The 13,524-nt window shown below is 51.2% G+C and overlaps 1 protein-coding gene across 1 annotated transcript; it reads right to left on the bottom strand.

The window, feature by feature from the left end:
- Positions 1–316: 316 nt before the first annotated feature.
- Positions 317–12,938, bottom strand: Stc2 (stanniocalcin 2). The gene is made up of 4 exons (XM_005087006.4): positions 12,372–12,938; positions 10,411–10,553; positions 8,036–8,247; positions 317–3,381 (listed from the first exon to the last, which is right to left on the bottom strand). Exons 1-4 carry the CDS (start codon positions 12,520–12,522, stop codon positions 2,994–2,996), a joined length of 894 nt encoding a protein of 297 aa, XP_005087063.1. The 5' UTR covers positions 12,523–12,938; the 3' UTR covers positions 317–2,993.
- Between the last annotated feature and the right edge of the window lie 586 nt (positions 12,939–13,524).

Below are 13,524 nucleotides of genomic sequence, written 5' to 3'. Positions count from 1 at the left end.
CATGGAGCGATTAAGCCAATGGCAGGGGCCCCAGTCTGAAAGAACGGGTGGCAATGGAAGGTGGCAGCAGAGTGAACTTTGAGAAGCTAGAGGCCAGTGGCAGAGAATTCCTTTTCCTTTGTCTCTGGCTCTGGTGGGGCCTTGGCCAGAGCTCTGGGATGAGGATGTCCTGAGGGGTGGGGCGGGGCTTCTTCACCTGGCTTCTCTCCCACAAGTATGAAGTATAAGCAATGTTAACCGCCCTCCTATTCACAGTTATCTCCCTTACACCTCACATCAAAGTGCCCCCAAAATACCACTGCTCAAGTGCAAGCCATTTATTTAAAACCTTTATTAATGCTTGAAAGAAAACAACATAGTGTGACAGTGTCCAGGCCCTGTCGCCTAACTCCGTGACAGAAGCAGACGCTGACTTAGTTAGCCCACGTGGTCCATTTCTTCCTTAGGAAGTGGGTGCCCGCGGCATCCTCTCCATGTTGTTTCCGAGATGCCATTTGCCAGGTTTGGAGTTTCCGCTGGTGTGTAAGGACTACTTACTGCAGTTCTAGGCTGGTGTTTCCTAGTCACTCAGTTTTGGGCTGTCAGCCTTTTGCTGTCTTTGGCCCTCTCATTTTAGAATAGCAGGGCTATTTATTGATACAAAGGAGAGGTGTTCAGATCATCTCGTTAAGATTCAAAGCTCAAAATAAACACTGCAACTTTATTTGGAGACCCACATCCTTCCTCACAGGAAGGCTCCTGAGTAAATGTGTATGAAGCATGAAGCCCGAGGAGGGACTGTTTCCAACAGCTGCCTTGCTTACATTTAGATTGTATGAATGCCTTCATGAGGCACACAAGAATTTGGACAATTTTGAGCAAAAGGACTCAAGCGATAAATATATTTTGTGTTTCTAATCACACGAGGGACCCTGAAATACCTTAAAAAAACACTTTTGGGGGGAAGGGATGGCAAAGGCATGGAGATACACAACAGAGATCAGTTGGTGCATTTGAATGAAGTGAGTTTATGCCTTCTGGGGTAAGACACCGAGATAATAAATACAAACGACAAACATTTACAGTAGAAACAACAAAAGGAACATCCGTAGGTGAACACAGACACCGATGAACCCAGTTAGGAGGCTGGTGACAAATGAACGACTGAGCCAGGAACCAAGGGGACTGCGAGTGACGGAAGCAGAGGACAGTCAGGCACATGGCACATTCATTACCGTGGCAGAACCCGCCACGCCGGCTCTCCTTCCTCCCGGCAGAGCTGGATTAAAAGCACAGCCCCTCTGCGCCCCACATCTTCCTGGAGGTTTCCCAGCACGTCACGAACCCACCCCTCCCCAAATGATTTCTTTTTTCAAGCATAGCTTATGAGGTTGGATCCTGCACATAGAGACACCAGCCGAGTTTGGGGAAGTGTTTAGAGAAATGTGGCTGTCTCTGGCCTCAGGGGCCTTCCAGGGAGAACTAGAGTAGCCGGGGAAGGCAGAAGGCATGCTTCCCGTCTTGTCCCCTCGTATAGGGAACATGCTATGTATGGCCTGTGAGCCAAGTCCCGCTGGGTGCCCGCTGAAGAAAATCTTAGTGGAACAGAGCCAAGCCCTCCCATTTGTGCGGCAGAGGATGCTTTAGTGCTGTCATGGCAGAGCTGGCTAGCAGCAACAGAAACTGTGTGGCTTGCCGAACTGAAACTCTCTAATTACTACTTGGCCCTTCATAGAAAAGAGTTGGCTGAGCCTTGCTCTGGAGACCCGGTCCAGGATACCCCATCCTCCTACAGCACTGGCTCCTGTGTGTACTGGCTGCAAAAGTAGTCACTATGGCAGTCACAGAGGAAGAAGTTCTTAGTGCTGCGCTGTCACACGTCCCTTCTCTCCCCTTTGGCCTTCCTTTTGGCCGCCCACTTCTTTCCTTGTTACTAAATTTCCACTTTGGCTGTGGAAAGCCTTGTCTCTTAGAGATAGCTATTTCCCCAGGTATGCAGAGGGTGGCATTCCCCGAAGGCTATTTCCTTAGCGGTCTCGATGCCTTTTTCTCTTCTCCCTCCTGGCATGCAGAGGCTGGTTTCCAACTTGGTCACATGAATTCAATGTACAGGCTCCCAGGACTTGGCTGAGACAGCAAAAGTCTAAGGCAAGGCCCCTGGTGTGTGCTTTCCCCTCTAGGTGCCCGTCTGTTCCAGAGGATAGAAGTCCACGTGGGGTTTAGCGCTCTTTCTAAAACAGACCCTACAAAAGTTTACCCTCCAGAGATGGACCGGGGTTGGTTTTCTTCCTCCTTTGAGCTGGTTTTGGTGACCCAGCTGTTTGCTTTGGAAGCCATCTATTTAGATGACAGACATATAGATGTCAATGGATTGAAAATAAAAGTAAGATTGAGATCTGAAGCAGTGGTGAAAATAGACAGGGGACACTTCTTCAGTGTCCCCCAGACAGAACACTGGCTCAGAAACGACACACAGACAATGCACTACCCCATGTTCCTTCCAGCAGCCCTGAAATGCAAGGTCCCACACGACACTAAACTTCGGTTTGGCGATTAACACAGCTAAGCCCCGCATCCTCTCTGCTCTTCCTTTGCCTTAACAGCTACACTCTCCACTCACTCCCGCCCTGGAGCCCAGCTGTCCTGTCCCCTGAAGACAGCACTGGAAACTGTAGGCTACGGCCTAGCACCGATGCGTGGCCCCTCCCCTCCCCACCTGACCTCCCCCCACAACAGAGCACACCGTAGCCACCCACTAGCTCCCACAGACTGAAAGGGACAAAGCTACAAGGCGGACTCAAGGCAGCACTCCCTTGAATAAGCTTAAGTAGGTGCCAATCCGCCAGGCACCCGAGACCTTGCTGCTCCGGAGTCGCCATCTCACCTGCACGAAGTCCACAATGCGCACACATCCTGCGTGTGACATTCCCCTCTTTAATGCTAAATGGTTTGGAATGTCCATAGATAAGAAAATGGACGGCCGGGAGGGAAGCTTTCATGGCCAGGTGTTCATTTCACCTTCGGATATCGGAATACTCGGTCTGTTCATCTTCCCACTCGCTGCTTTCAGAAGGTCCCCGGGCGCTCTGACTACCTGCTGCACTTCGGGCACGGACGCTTGGGTGGCTTTTGCTCCCTCGCTCGCCCTTGGCACCTCTGATGGCTTCTGAGAGGTGGTGGCCTGTGTCATGGTGGTGGGGCCTGGAGACCTGGGCCCTATCTGCCGGGGGCTGCCGCTCAGGTACCGCAGTGGGAGGCCTCTGTACGTTGGAGGTGCAGAAACTCAGGATGGAGCACAGGCCTCCCCAGTTCTGTTCACACTGAGCCTGGATGCTGCGGGTGACGGCCTCCTTTACATCTTCCCCGCAGGTCAGCAGCAGGTTCACGAGGTCCACATAGGGCCTAGAGATTGGAGCAGAGGGAGAAAGACTAAGATTGGAGCATGTCCTAACGGGACCCTGGGGGCATTGTGACAGAGACAGTGCTTAACTTGGGTTCAGTGGGTGATCTTTGTGGATGAGGTTCCAATGCAGGCAACGGAGTACTAAGGCAGGTTCCTGTTCCTCAAATAGATGTAGAGTCCCAGGAAGAAGGACCAATGACAGTGTGTGGCTATACAGGAGGAGAGCAGAGGGCTAGGACATTAAGGTAGGCATTTCAGGTGGAGCAACTGTGTGAATAGAGAGGAAGTAAGGGTGTCCTGGACCAGGCTACAGGAACTGCTGAGTTTTGGCTGGAGTGGAGATGATCTTGGCAAATGGTTAAAGGGCTTTCAGTATCAAACTGGTGTGTTTTCAGTGGAGAATCCAGAAAGTGTTGGGTTAAGGAGTTCCTGAGCAGCTGTCAGGAGCCCTTCACAGGTGACATCAGTGAAGGTCTCATGAGGTCACTTTCCCTGTGTGTGTGCCCCTGACTTAGGTTTACAATGAAGGACATTTTGGAAAGCTGTTGGGCATGCGTGTCTATCTGGGTAAATCTGGAATGGCCTCAGATGAGCTGGGAAGGACCATTTCCCTGTGGTGTCATCTCCCAGTAGTTTTCCCTTTGCAGGCAGCAGGGAGTTGGGAATGCTGTCCATTGCCCTTTCAGCCAGGACTTCCCTTACATTGCAGTGAGGGCGGGCTATCAAGGCCCCCATGTCCAGAATGAGAGAAGCTCTCTGTGAAACCAACACAGTCCGGTCTGGGCTCAGAGCTGTATTCTCTGCCTGTACTGGCTACCTTGAGTAGTTCTTTGGTCAAATTGCTGGAGGACTCTGCTTAAGGGGACAGAGGAAATGTGCCCCCCCTTTATATTTATGGGCCTGTCTTGTAAAGCATGTCCCCATCAGTGAGGTCTCAAGGCCTAGTCACTGAGCTTTTCTTTTTAAGATCTAGGAGGATGTGGGACACTTTTTGTGATTGTGTGGCTAACTAGATTTAAGTCCTGCACAAATCTGTCCGTGACATACAGCACTCCCCACCCCCAGGAAATCACTGTGGGATGTGCAGCCATTTGTAAGGAATGGGGGTCTCTTCTCCCCAAGGCTTGACCTAAGACTGGGATGACTACCCTAGGACCTGTGTAATCTTTCTCTGCAAGTTGGCAACTGTTGTTCTGCAGAAATAGCAGCTTATGTTCTAAGATGTGTGCTGTAGTCAATGCTGTCTTTGCTAGTTACTCCTCAAGTTGGAACTGTCCTTACTTCGAGATGTAAGGACCAGGAAGAGGAGAAGGAAAGTCTCCTTTGGGAAATCCTAGGCAAGGAAGGCCTGGGCTGAGAACAGCCAGCCAGAAGGAAATGTTCTAGAACCGTGTTTTGAGGCCTACTTGATTCCCTTGGCATCACAGTTTGTGCATGGCTGGTGGGCAAGGTTCTTAGCCTCTTTCAGGCAGGCCTGTGTCAATGGTAAGGACAGTGTGGCACTGTCTTGAGCACTTGCAGAGGGAAGTGACTTAGAAAGGAATGCTGAAAGTGGTCCATGCCCCCCACCCCCATCTTCTGAAAACACTGTCTTAGGAAGCTCAAGTCCACTGAGTCCATCCGCAGAGTGGGAGCAAGCATTTTGGTCACTATCTGGGATTCTGAACTGACTCTTTCCTTTAAGCTTCTATTTAAAAGAAGTCTCCAAGGAACACACAGTTGTCTCTGGGGCCTTGTCCATCATGGTGTGTCTGTCATTGAACCCTGGACCTGTAAGGTGCACACGGACCTCCCGAGGCAGGACTAGTCCCCTTGTCCTCAGCTTGCACTGTCTTCTCTCTCAGGGACGAAGCTGAGTCCCGTGGGGAGGGCGTGTGTGGCCAAGTAAATGAATCTAAGCCGTGCCTTCTTAGGCTGCAGGCTGAGCCTGTCTGATGATAAAACCCAGCACTCAACTGAGTGTCAGCAAGGATGAGGGAGGGGGATGTGCTTGAGGATCCAAACCCTTGGCAGCTGCCAGCACCCTGGTGACAGGGTGTGCAGAGGCCAAGGGAGGCTGGTCACAGCTAGGGGGAGGCAGATGATAAGGAGTGGGGTGGGCAGGCAGTGGTGAGGGGGGCAGCTTGCAGCACATTGGACATTGCTGCCATCCCTGCTCCTGGCACAAGCATTGTAGAGGAATGGGGTGGTTCGGACTCTGCAGGGACTGACTTCCTCCTCCTTAAAGCGAAAGGCAAATCTGGCTCACATTCTCCTGTTCGTGATTGTTGCCACGTACTCTGAGATGACTTTCTTGGCATTTCGCGACTGAAAGGTTCCTTTAATCAGTTAAGCTGCTTGAATATTTGGAAAAGTTCAGGCAATTCAGCTTGAAGTTGAAGCTGGGGCATTGTATCGCCGTGTGGCAACGGGGAATGGAGGTTTTCAAGGAGCTGGAGTTTGGCACAAATTCACTGCCCAGAAGTCCTGGCTTAGCAGGAGGAGGAGGAGGCCCTGCCTATGGCCTCCTGGCAGTGTTAAGACACCCACACCTCTGCACAGGGTAGGGTAGGTCACCTGCTTCTGCAGAGCAGGCTAGTGCTGGCTGCTGTTGCTCATTCTAAATGCTGTGGGGGACTTGTGAAACAAGAGTCCCTGCTTGGAGGCCATGTTCCTGTAGAAGAGTAGCTAGACACCACAGTGCTCAAATCCTTCCTGAATCCTAGGATGGGGTGTGTGTTCAACAAACTTGAAAGGCTTCAGTTTCCCCAAAGACCTTTTTTCAGAAGATACTCACACTCCACACACTCCATGAATATACCATAGGCCTATAGCGGACCCCCAATCTCCCTCCCTTAAGACCAAGAAGTCATCTTCTATATGCCACTGAGACAGAGGTGCCTCTTTCAAGAGCACCTTGAAGGAAAAGATTCTCACAGCCTTAGCAGAGTAGGCCAGGAAGGTGCAGGGCAGTTGGCATTCTGACCGCTGGCCTAGTCCTCACATGAAGTTTCAGTTATACACAGCTATCTGTGCCTGTGGATTCAACTAGCCAACCACAGAAGCAACCTGCCTCTGTACTGAAGCAGACATTTCTCTTGGTGTTATTTCCTAAGTGCTGTAGGCTAACAACCACTTAACACTGCAGTTGCATTGTCTCTTGGTATTACAAGTCATCCAGAGTAGATGGGAAGATGCTAAGTCATGTGCAAATACTCTACCATTTTATCTGAGACTACACATTCATGGGTATGGAAGTGGATAGGAGGTCCTTGCACCATTCCCTGTGTGTAGTGAGAGAAGAGTATATACTAGCAAACCTAGGCTGCAAAGCAGGAAATCAAATCTCACAAGGAAGAAATTTAAATTCTCATCTTCACTAGCCTTCTCTATGAAATGGAGATGCTAATTTCAGTCTTATGGTTGGGAAAGACAAATGTGGTAGTCCATGGATAGCCCATGGCCAAGATCCTGGCACACCAGAGAGAAATAAAAGACAATTACTATTCTCAATGCTATTGTTCCTTTGCAAATATTTGGAAGAATAAAAATATGTTGTGAAGTATTAGTATGGTTTAAAAACCAAGCAACACAATTTTGCTTTTGGAAAGAGCTGGTTGCAGAATTTCACCACGAATAATTTTATATTGTACCAAGGTGTTGCAAGCTGCCAAAGTCCTTAAACTGAGTGGGCAGAGAGAGGAGATAGCTGTTTCAGAATCTAGGCATTAGTGTCATGAAGGTGGCATGTTTGGTGACACAACTGGGAGGAGGTTGTGCAATGAACTGAGGGATGAAAGTTTCTAAAATTGTGCTGATTTGGCCCAATGGGTCATCATGGAGGATGGAGATGGCTATAAAGGGGGCCGGGGGCAGCACTGGCCTGCTGAACCGATGGCTTCCTTTTCATTCTGTCTCTGTCTTTGGGGTCTGTGGACCACATGCATGTTAGAAACAATGATGCATCAGTGTACTTTACTGCCCTGCAAATCCAGGGTCCTACAGCTGCGGGAATGGATGGTTTGGCTCTGTCATCGGATCTTGACTCTTTAAGCCCATTTTAGCAAGCATATTTGGCCGACTAAAGTTTCTGATGTTTGTCTTATGTTTTCTGTGAATAGAGAAGGAAACGGGGGGGGGCTCTGAAACTGGAAAAAGCTGCAGATTAGAGTCTTTGAGAGCGAAGGCACTGTAGCCACACTGCCTGGACCCCCCTAGCTCTGCTTCTCCCTAGCTATGAGTCCTTCACCTCAGCAGGGCTCAGTTTTCTCTTCTGTGGTGAGGATTTGGAGATAGAAAGGGTTGATGTGAGAAGTGGGTGGACATGTCATGTAACACACTTGGCATAGTACCTAGTACCTATAGGCAGGTAATTGTTAGTATGTACCAGCTGCTGTACCAACGTAAGGATTTGGCCGTCGGGAGGATGGAATGCTTCTGATAGTAGATATTTTGTACACAGTAAAGATAGTGGTCTGTTTCTGTTTGTGGGGATTTCAAATCTGATGAATTTCGGGGGCTTTCTAGCTTTCTGCAGGTACACCACAACTGTATCCATTTGAAGGGAGTTCACCTCCAAAAGTAGCATCCTCAAACACATTCCTGGCCTCCAGGACCCCGCCCTTGCCAGGTGACCCTTCTTCCTGTTCTCCTGGGGGTAGGGGTGCTACTCACTCATGCAGCAGGAGGTCCCTGAAATTTATCATCTCCACAATCACGCCGATGTTCCCCTGCGCTGCTGAGCACAGATCGTGCTTGAGGTAGCATTCCCTCTGCAACTGGAAAACCATCTCCTTGATTGCTGGACACTTCCTGCTGATGCAGCCAAATCTGTGCCGCAGGGCATGGGCCTTGCACCTCAGGGCATCCTTGATGAATGACTTCCCCTGAGGATGGAGAACACAAAAGGGAGGGGGCAGAAGAGACAACATTTTGTCACTAGCCAGGATGCCACACACCAGCCTTAGGCTTGCACAGGAGTGTTTGGCCTCAGAGTACCAAGGTTCCACTCGGATTGATGTGGTTCCTGGTAGGAGGCTGCATCCCAGAGCGACATGGCATCCTTGGCATCAGAACCAAGTGGGATGTGAGCTCTATACACCAACAGATCTGCCTCTCTTCCCCAGTTGTTCTTCTAGTTTCCCTGAAACTGGGGCATCTTCCACGCAGCTGGCTGGTGACTGCCTGGTCAAATTCCCTGGAACTCCAAGGGATTGGGCTATAACTCCTTTGCCAGTACCAACAAGAGCACACTTCTTGTTTGCTCTCCATCCCTGGCAAGTGGTGCTCTTGGAGCCTCCTGTTTAGTCCCAGTGCTCTGGCTCATGGTCTTGTCTCCCCTTCTCATGCCTCCAGGAGGGACATTCTTTGCTTTCAAACTGTTAGGACTATGGTCTCTAAAAGGCCCACTTGGCATCCAGCTTGGTAACTTGTGAGTGGGACAGAAGCATCAAATAGCATCCTACCAGCTGTCTCAGAGAGGCGAGGCAACCGGGCAGGCATACATGTGGCCCAGCTCTCCTTCGTGGCAGCCTCAGAAGATTGTGCCAGGGCCAGAAAGGAGACCGCTGTCAGAATGTGGGGGTAAGCTCCTGATTTTACTCTTACCAACCTGGAGGCATTGTTGGGTTATCTACCCAAGAATCTCCCTTCAGTTACTATGGAAATAAGCTGCCCGAAGATAACCTGATTTTGTGTTGTTTTGAGGTAGGTCTGGAAATCACTGTGTTGAGAAAGTGAACCAGTTTAGGTCGGAAGTGGGAAGCTAGCCAGTATATTTATTTATTTTGGTTTTCTCCTCAGAAATGCCTGCAAATAGTGTCTGTTGATTGCAAACCCATGTGGCACACACGGCTACCCTGTGGTGCCCCCTTTCTTTGATTTTCTAGCTGGAGCCAGATGGGGTGGTGAGCAGGGCTTGGCACTTTTTTAAGTAGTTATATACCGAGAAGTGACTTGAAAGGGATGCCTCTAACTTGAGAAAATACTCCTATTGGCTGAGAAAACAAGGAAGATGGATTTATGTGAGGGCTGTGGCAATTTTTTTTTTTTAGTATTCTTCTCTGGCATCCTGTGGGAAGGCCCTCAATACACTCCTCTCTTCCGGATTTCCTATTGTGTGTCCTAGCTCCAGTTGGTTCTGACGGGTGCTTTTCTAAGGAGCGGCAAGGAGTTCAAAGTTCTCCCTCTTTCCTCCCATTTCTGTTTCCCCTTCTGCTATGTCATATCCTCTGCAGTTTAGGCTGCAGCCCTGTCACATCCCTTTCTGGTTCCCAGGCCTTGCTTTGTGAGGCCATCCACAGGATGTCAGTTGATGGTGACTGGTGACGTGTCTAGATCACACCTCAACTATTGGCCTCCTCCAAACATAGTCATCATGCTCCAATGGGATGGTGGAGGAAGTTTATGAGATGTAACAACAGAGTGTTTCAACAGGGTCGAGAGCCAGGGCAGAAAATGGAGAGGAGCCTAATGCTGCATGCCACCTAACACACCTTTGGTCCCTCTGTGCCAGAGTCATCAGCTTGCCCTGAGCAGCAACTCAACTTCACCTTGGGAATCTGAGGTGAATTCAGCTCTGACTATGAGACAAGTGAGAATCAGTCAGGGTTTTGAGTCTTGGGGCTGGGAGATGAGCCTCTTCCATGCTGTCTGAAAGCTGTGAATTATCTGGGCAGCCTGCCCACATATACACTAGAAGAGCCTTTGCTACCTATAGCTAGGGACCCTGCCACTTTAGCTTTCTCTTCCTAACAGCTTTGGGGACCCGATTCTAGTTGTCCAGACATGGTGTTTGTCAAGGGCTATGACTTCAGCGTCTAGCCTGCTTTGCCTGTGCAGTCACAGCACAAGAATTTAGAAGGACTTGACCTAATGGCAAGTCCAGAAAGCCAAGGAATGGCGCAAAGCAGACACTGGTGCCCTTCTCTACACCCACAAGCACCAAACTGCTTCAAATAACGGTTCAGGGAAAGTGTGAGCCAGTCCTGCAGTCAAGATTTCAACCATGCTACACCAACCCAGAATATTCTTCATGCTATATGTTTTACCTGGGCATCGAATTTTCCAGCGTTGTGCAGAAAAGTCATGCAAATCCCATGTAAGCCTTGGATTTCACAAGAGTTATTCTCAAAACACTCAAACACACCACACCCCACGTCCCCGGCGTTGACCAAACAGTGTTGGATCTCCGCTAAAATGAAAAAAAATTTTATTGGACAGTTAGTGAGGGCTAGAGAAAAATTAAAGGGGAAAAAGTTGTGCCTATTTCAGAATCTAAGGAGTCCGGGAAATAAAATGTCATTATTTATTACTACTTATGAAGAGTTGGTATTTATAAACTTTTGTAAAATTAGCCCAAAATAACAAATATCACAGTCAGAAGTTAGTCTGAGCATTTTGTCTCCCCTCCCTTTCTTTTCCACTTTATGAAAGTATGTGTGAGAACACTCAGTTTAAGAGCAGAAAATATTTCAGCTTTTGAAACCCACGGGGAAAAAGTAAGATATTTAAAAAGACTGCAGTTCACGAATTAAATGGCTTTCTCTACTTGGGGCTGCAGAAGCCACTGCCTTTAAGATTCGGCCCATTTCCTTCCTGACCTCAGACGAAAGCATCCAAAAAGCAACTCAATTCAGCTTTATGATTCAACACCTAAAAATCAAAACAAGATTCCTGTTAAAGCCGAGCCTCCAAACCACCCGCATTAAAAAAATGCCAAGGCTGCGGCTGGCAACAGTCTCAGAATGAAAGCAGGTGGGGACTGGCCTTGCAACCCGCCACCATTCCCTTTGGAGGTTCCTTTTAATTAGGGATCTGGTGTGAGATATCACTTAATCCCCTAGAATCCCTGAGGCCCCGGAGCCTGCTACTTCTTCCAAGATGTCCTAATTCCTCAGCCTGAAAGGACAGACTGGGAGCTGTCAGGCTGCAGGAGTGCAGTCTCATGCCCTCTCCGGCTCACTCAGTTCTACGATTTAAACCAACCGCAAAATTACACTAGGAAAGTGTATTTTGGATGAAGGGCGGGGCTCCAGTCGAAAAATCTGTATCAGTTGAAATCTAGCGAGAGTGAGGGGAGTGTGTTTGTGGAGGGGTACCTGAACCTGAGAGGGGGGCAGGGCGGGCGAGAGGCTGAACTGACTCCACTCGTGGCCCGCGGGCAGGACAGCGATCACTCGCTTGGGCGCCCCTGACCCGCATTTGTGCATTTCGGCTCAGCCAAGGAGCGCACGCACGCCACGACCACGGCGTTCACACGGGCCCGAGGAATAGCGGGGATGGGGGCGTGAGCAAGGAGCCGAGCGGCCGACACGTTTCTTTCTCTCCTGGGAGCTGGGAAGAAGGCCAGCCCGGTGTGCGGCACGCCAGGCTCTGCGCTGCAGCTTGCCGGTGAGCAGAGCCGGCGGCGCACGATTTGGGTCGTGTCAACATTTCTCCCCTTGCTGGCCAGGAGCAAAGGACCGCCACCGCACCATAGAGGTACGCCTTGCGAACCCCTTCCCCCAAAGGAAAACTTGATGCCATTTAACTGGCCAGCAAAGTTCTGGGATGTCCAGCAGTCTTTAAAGGAAGGGGAGACAGTCCGTGCCAGGCTGGCCAGCCTAGAAGAGAAGTTCTCTGGGCGCAGGGCGAGCCCGGTTCCGGGGACCCTTGGTGCCTCGCATGGGCTAACCTGGACGAAGTGCGCTTTGCGCAGGGCCCGGGACTCTGGCTGGAGCTGGCAGCGTCAAGCGCTGCCTCGTTTCCCCTCAGCCCCGGGGGAGAGTAGCAACAAGTCCTGCCTCAGCTATTTCATCACCCTCCTAGCACGTGCGGATTCCGGGCGCTCGGAGGCCGGCCCAGTCCTCGCTTCTCCTCGTTCTTCCCTCTGCAAGTCCCGAGCCACCAAGAGTTTGCGCGGCCCGGGGTGAGCTCGGGTCGCCGGGTTGGGGCTAAACACACCCGGAGTGCTGCGGGCGTGCACCGACGTTTCCCAGGCAGCTCCAGGCTGCAGGGCGCACGCGTTTACCTGTGTTCTGCAGGGACAGGCGGCCTTTCTGCTGGGAGCCCCTGTCTTGGGGACCTTCCGGAGGGTTCGTGGCGTCGGTCCCCCGCGCCGGGTCCAAGGTGGCAAACACCAAAGCCAGGGTCACGAACTGGCCCAGCCGCTCCGCACACATGGTTCTGGGTATCACCCTCCCGCCGGGAGACCTGGATTCTTTGTGCGCCCCTCCTCCTCTTCTTCCTCCTCTGCCGCTTCCCCCTCCTCCCACTCTTCCTCCTCGCTCGCCCCTTCCCTCCTCCTCGCCGCGATTCGGATAGAGGTTACCCAGCGCCCTGCCGTAGCTCTCCGGAGAGCATGTGACCAGGCCGTTAGCAGTGCCGCGAGTGCCCGGCGATGGCAGGGATGGTGCCTCAAATATCCCTGGAAGCTCTGGTGTCACTTGAATGAAGGAGTCGAGCAGGTGTTGTCCCGGAGGCTGGACCAATCCGAGACCCCGGCCCGTTTGACAACACAGCCGGGAGGCGGGGCCTGCGCCAACTACTACGGGAGGAAACGGAGAGCCGCAGAGAGCGCCCCACAAAGTTGCCGACCTGGCGGCGGCCACGCTTTTTACGTGCGTGTGTGAGCGCGGCCTGAGACGCGTGCGCGTGTGCGGGTGCTCCGGGGCAATGGCCGAACCGACTGAGAAAAAAAAAAATCGAAGCGGATGCCAGCTCCAGTTGCAACTAAAAACTGAAAAAAAAAGGGGTGGGGTAGGGCGGGGAGGGTCGGTCTTTACACGGACAGCGTCCTCAGGGCTCGCTTCCGGCTGGGAAAGTTTTATCTTTGGAACTCAGTGACATTGTCAGCCCCGAAGCCTGGATAGATTGGAACAGATACCTGGGCACAGAGACGGTGCGAGCCAATTGAGCTCTGATGGGAATTCCTAGGCGTCGTGACTCTTGGCATTTACAAAACAGGCACTTGAAGACAGGCGCCAAAACCCTGAAGCACTTGGCCCGAGAGACACTCCACCTCCCACTTTTTTTTCTGCCCGGATTTAGTGGGTCCTGCAATACCTGGGGTGTCTTGTCTCGCCCCACCCCCAACCCAGACGGATTCCTGTCTGGGCTTCAGGGATCCAGGTGACAATCCAGACTTGCATCATTTCCTGGCGGGTCGCTAGGAGGCCCAGGCA

This window comes from Mesocricetus auratus, unplaced genomic scaffold (assembly GCF_017639785.1).
Source record: "Mesocricetus auratus isolate SY011 unplaced genomic scaffold, BCM_Maur_2.0 Super-Scaffold_100007, whole genome shotgun sequence".
NCBI classification, from domain to species: Eukaryota; Metazoa; Chordata; class Mammalia; order Rodentia; family Cricetidae; genus Mesocricetus; species Mesocricetus auratus.
This window is presented reverse-complemented; position numbering and strand designations above follow the sequence as displayed.

Bases quoted from the DNA above. Each gene is read 5' to 3' on its own strand.
- Stc2 (XM_005087006.4), bottom strand. From the start codon at position 12,522: ATGTGTGCGGAGCGGCTGGGCCAGTTCGTGACCCTGGCTTTGGTGTTT. The intron at 8,248-10,410 runs GTAAAACATATA...CTCCATCCTCAG, and splicing joins CTGGAAAATTCGATGCCCAG to GGGAAGTCATTCATCAAGGA. The intron at 3,382-8,035 runs GTGAGTAGCACC...TCCAATCTCTAG, and splicing joins AGGGACCTCCTGCTGCATGA to GCCCTATGTGGACCTCGTGA.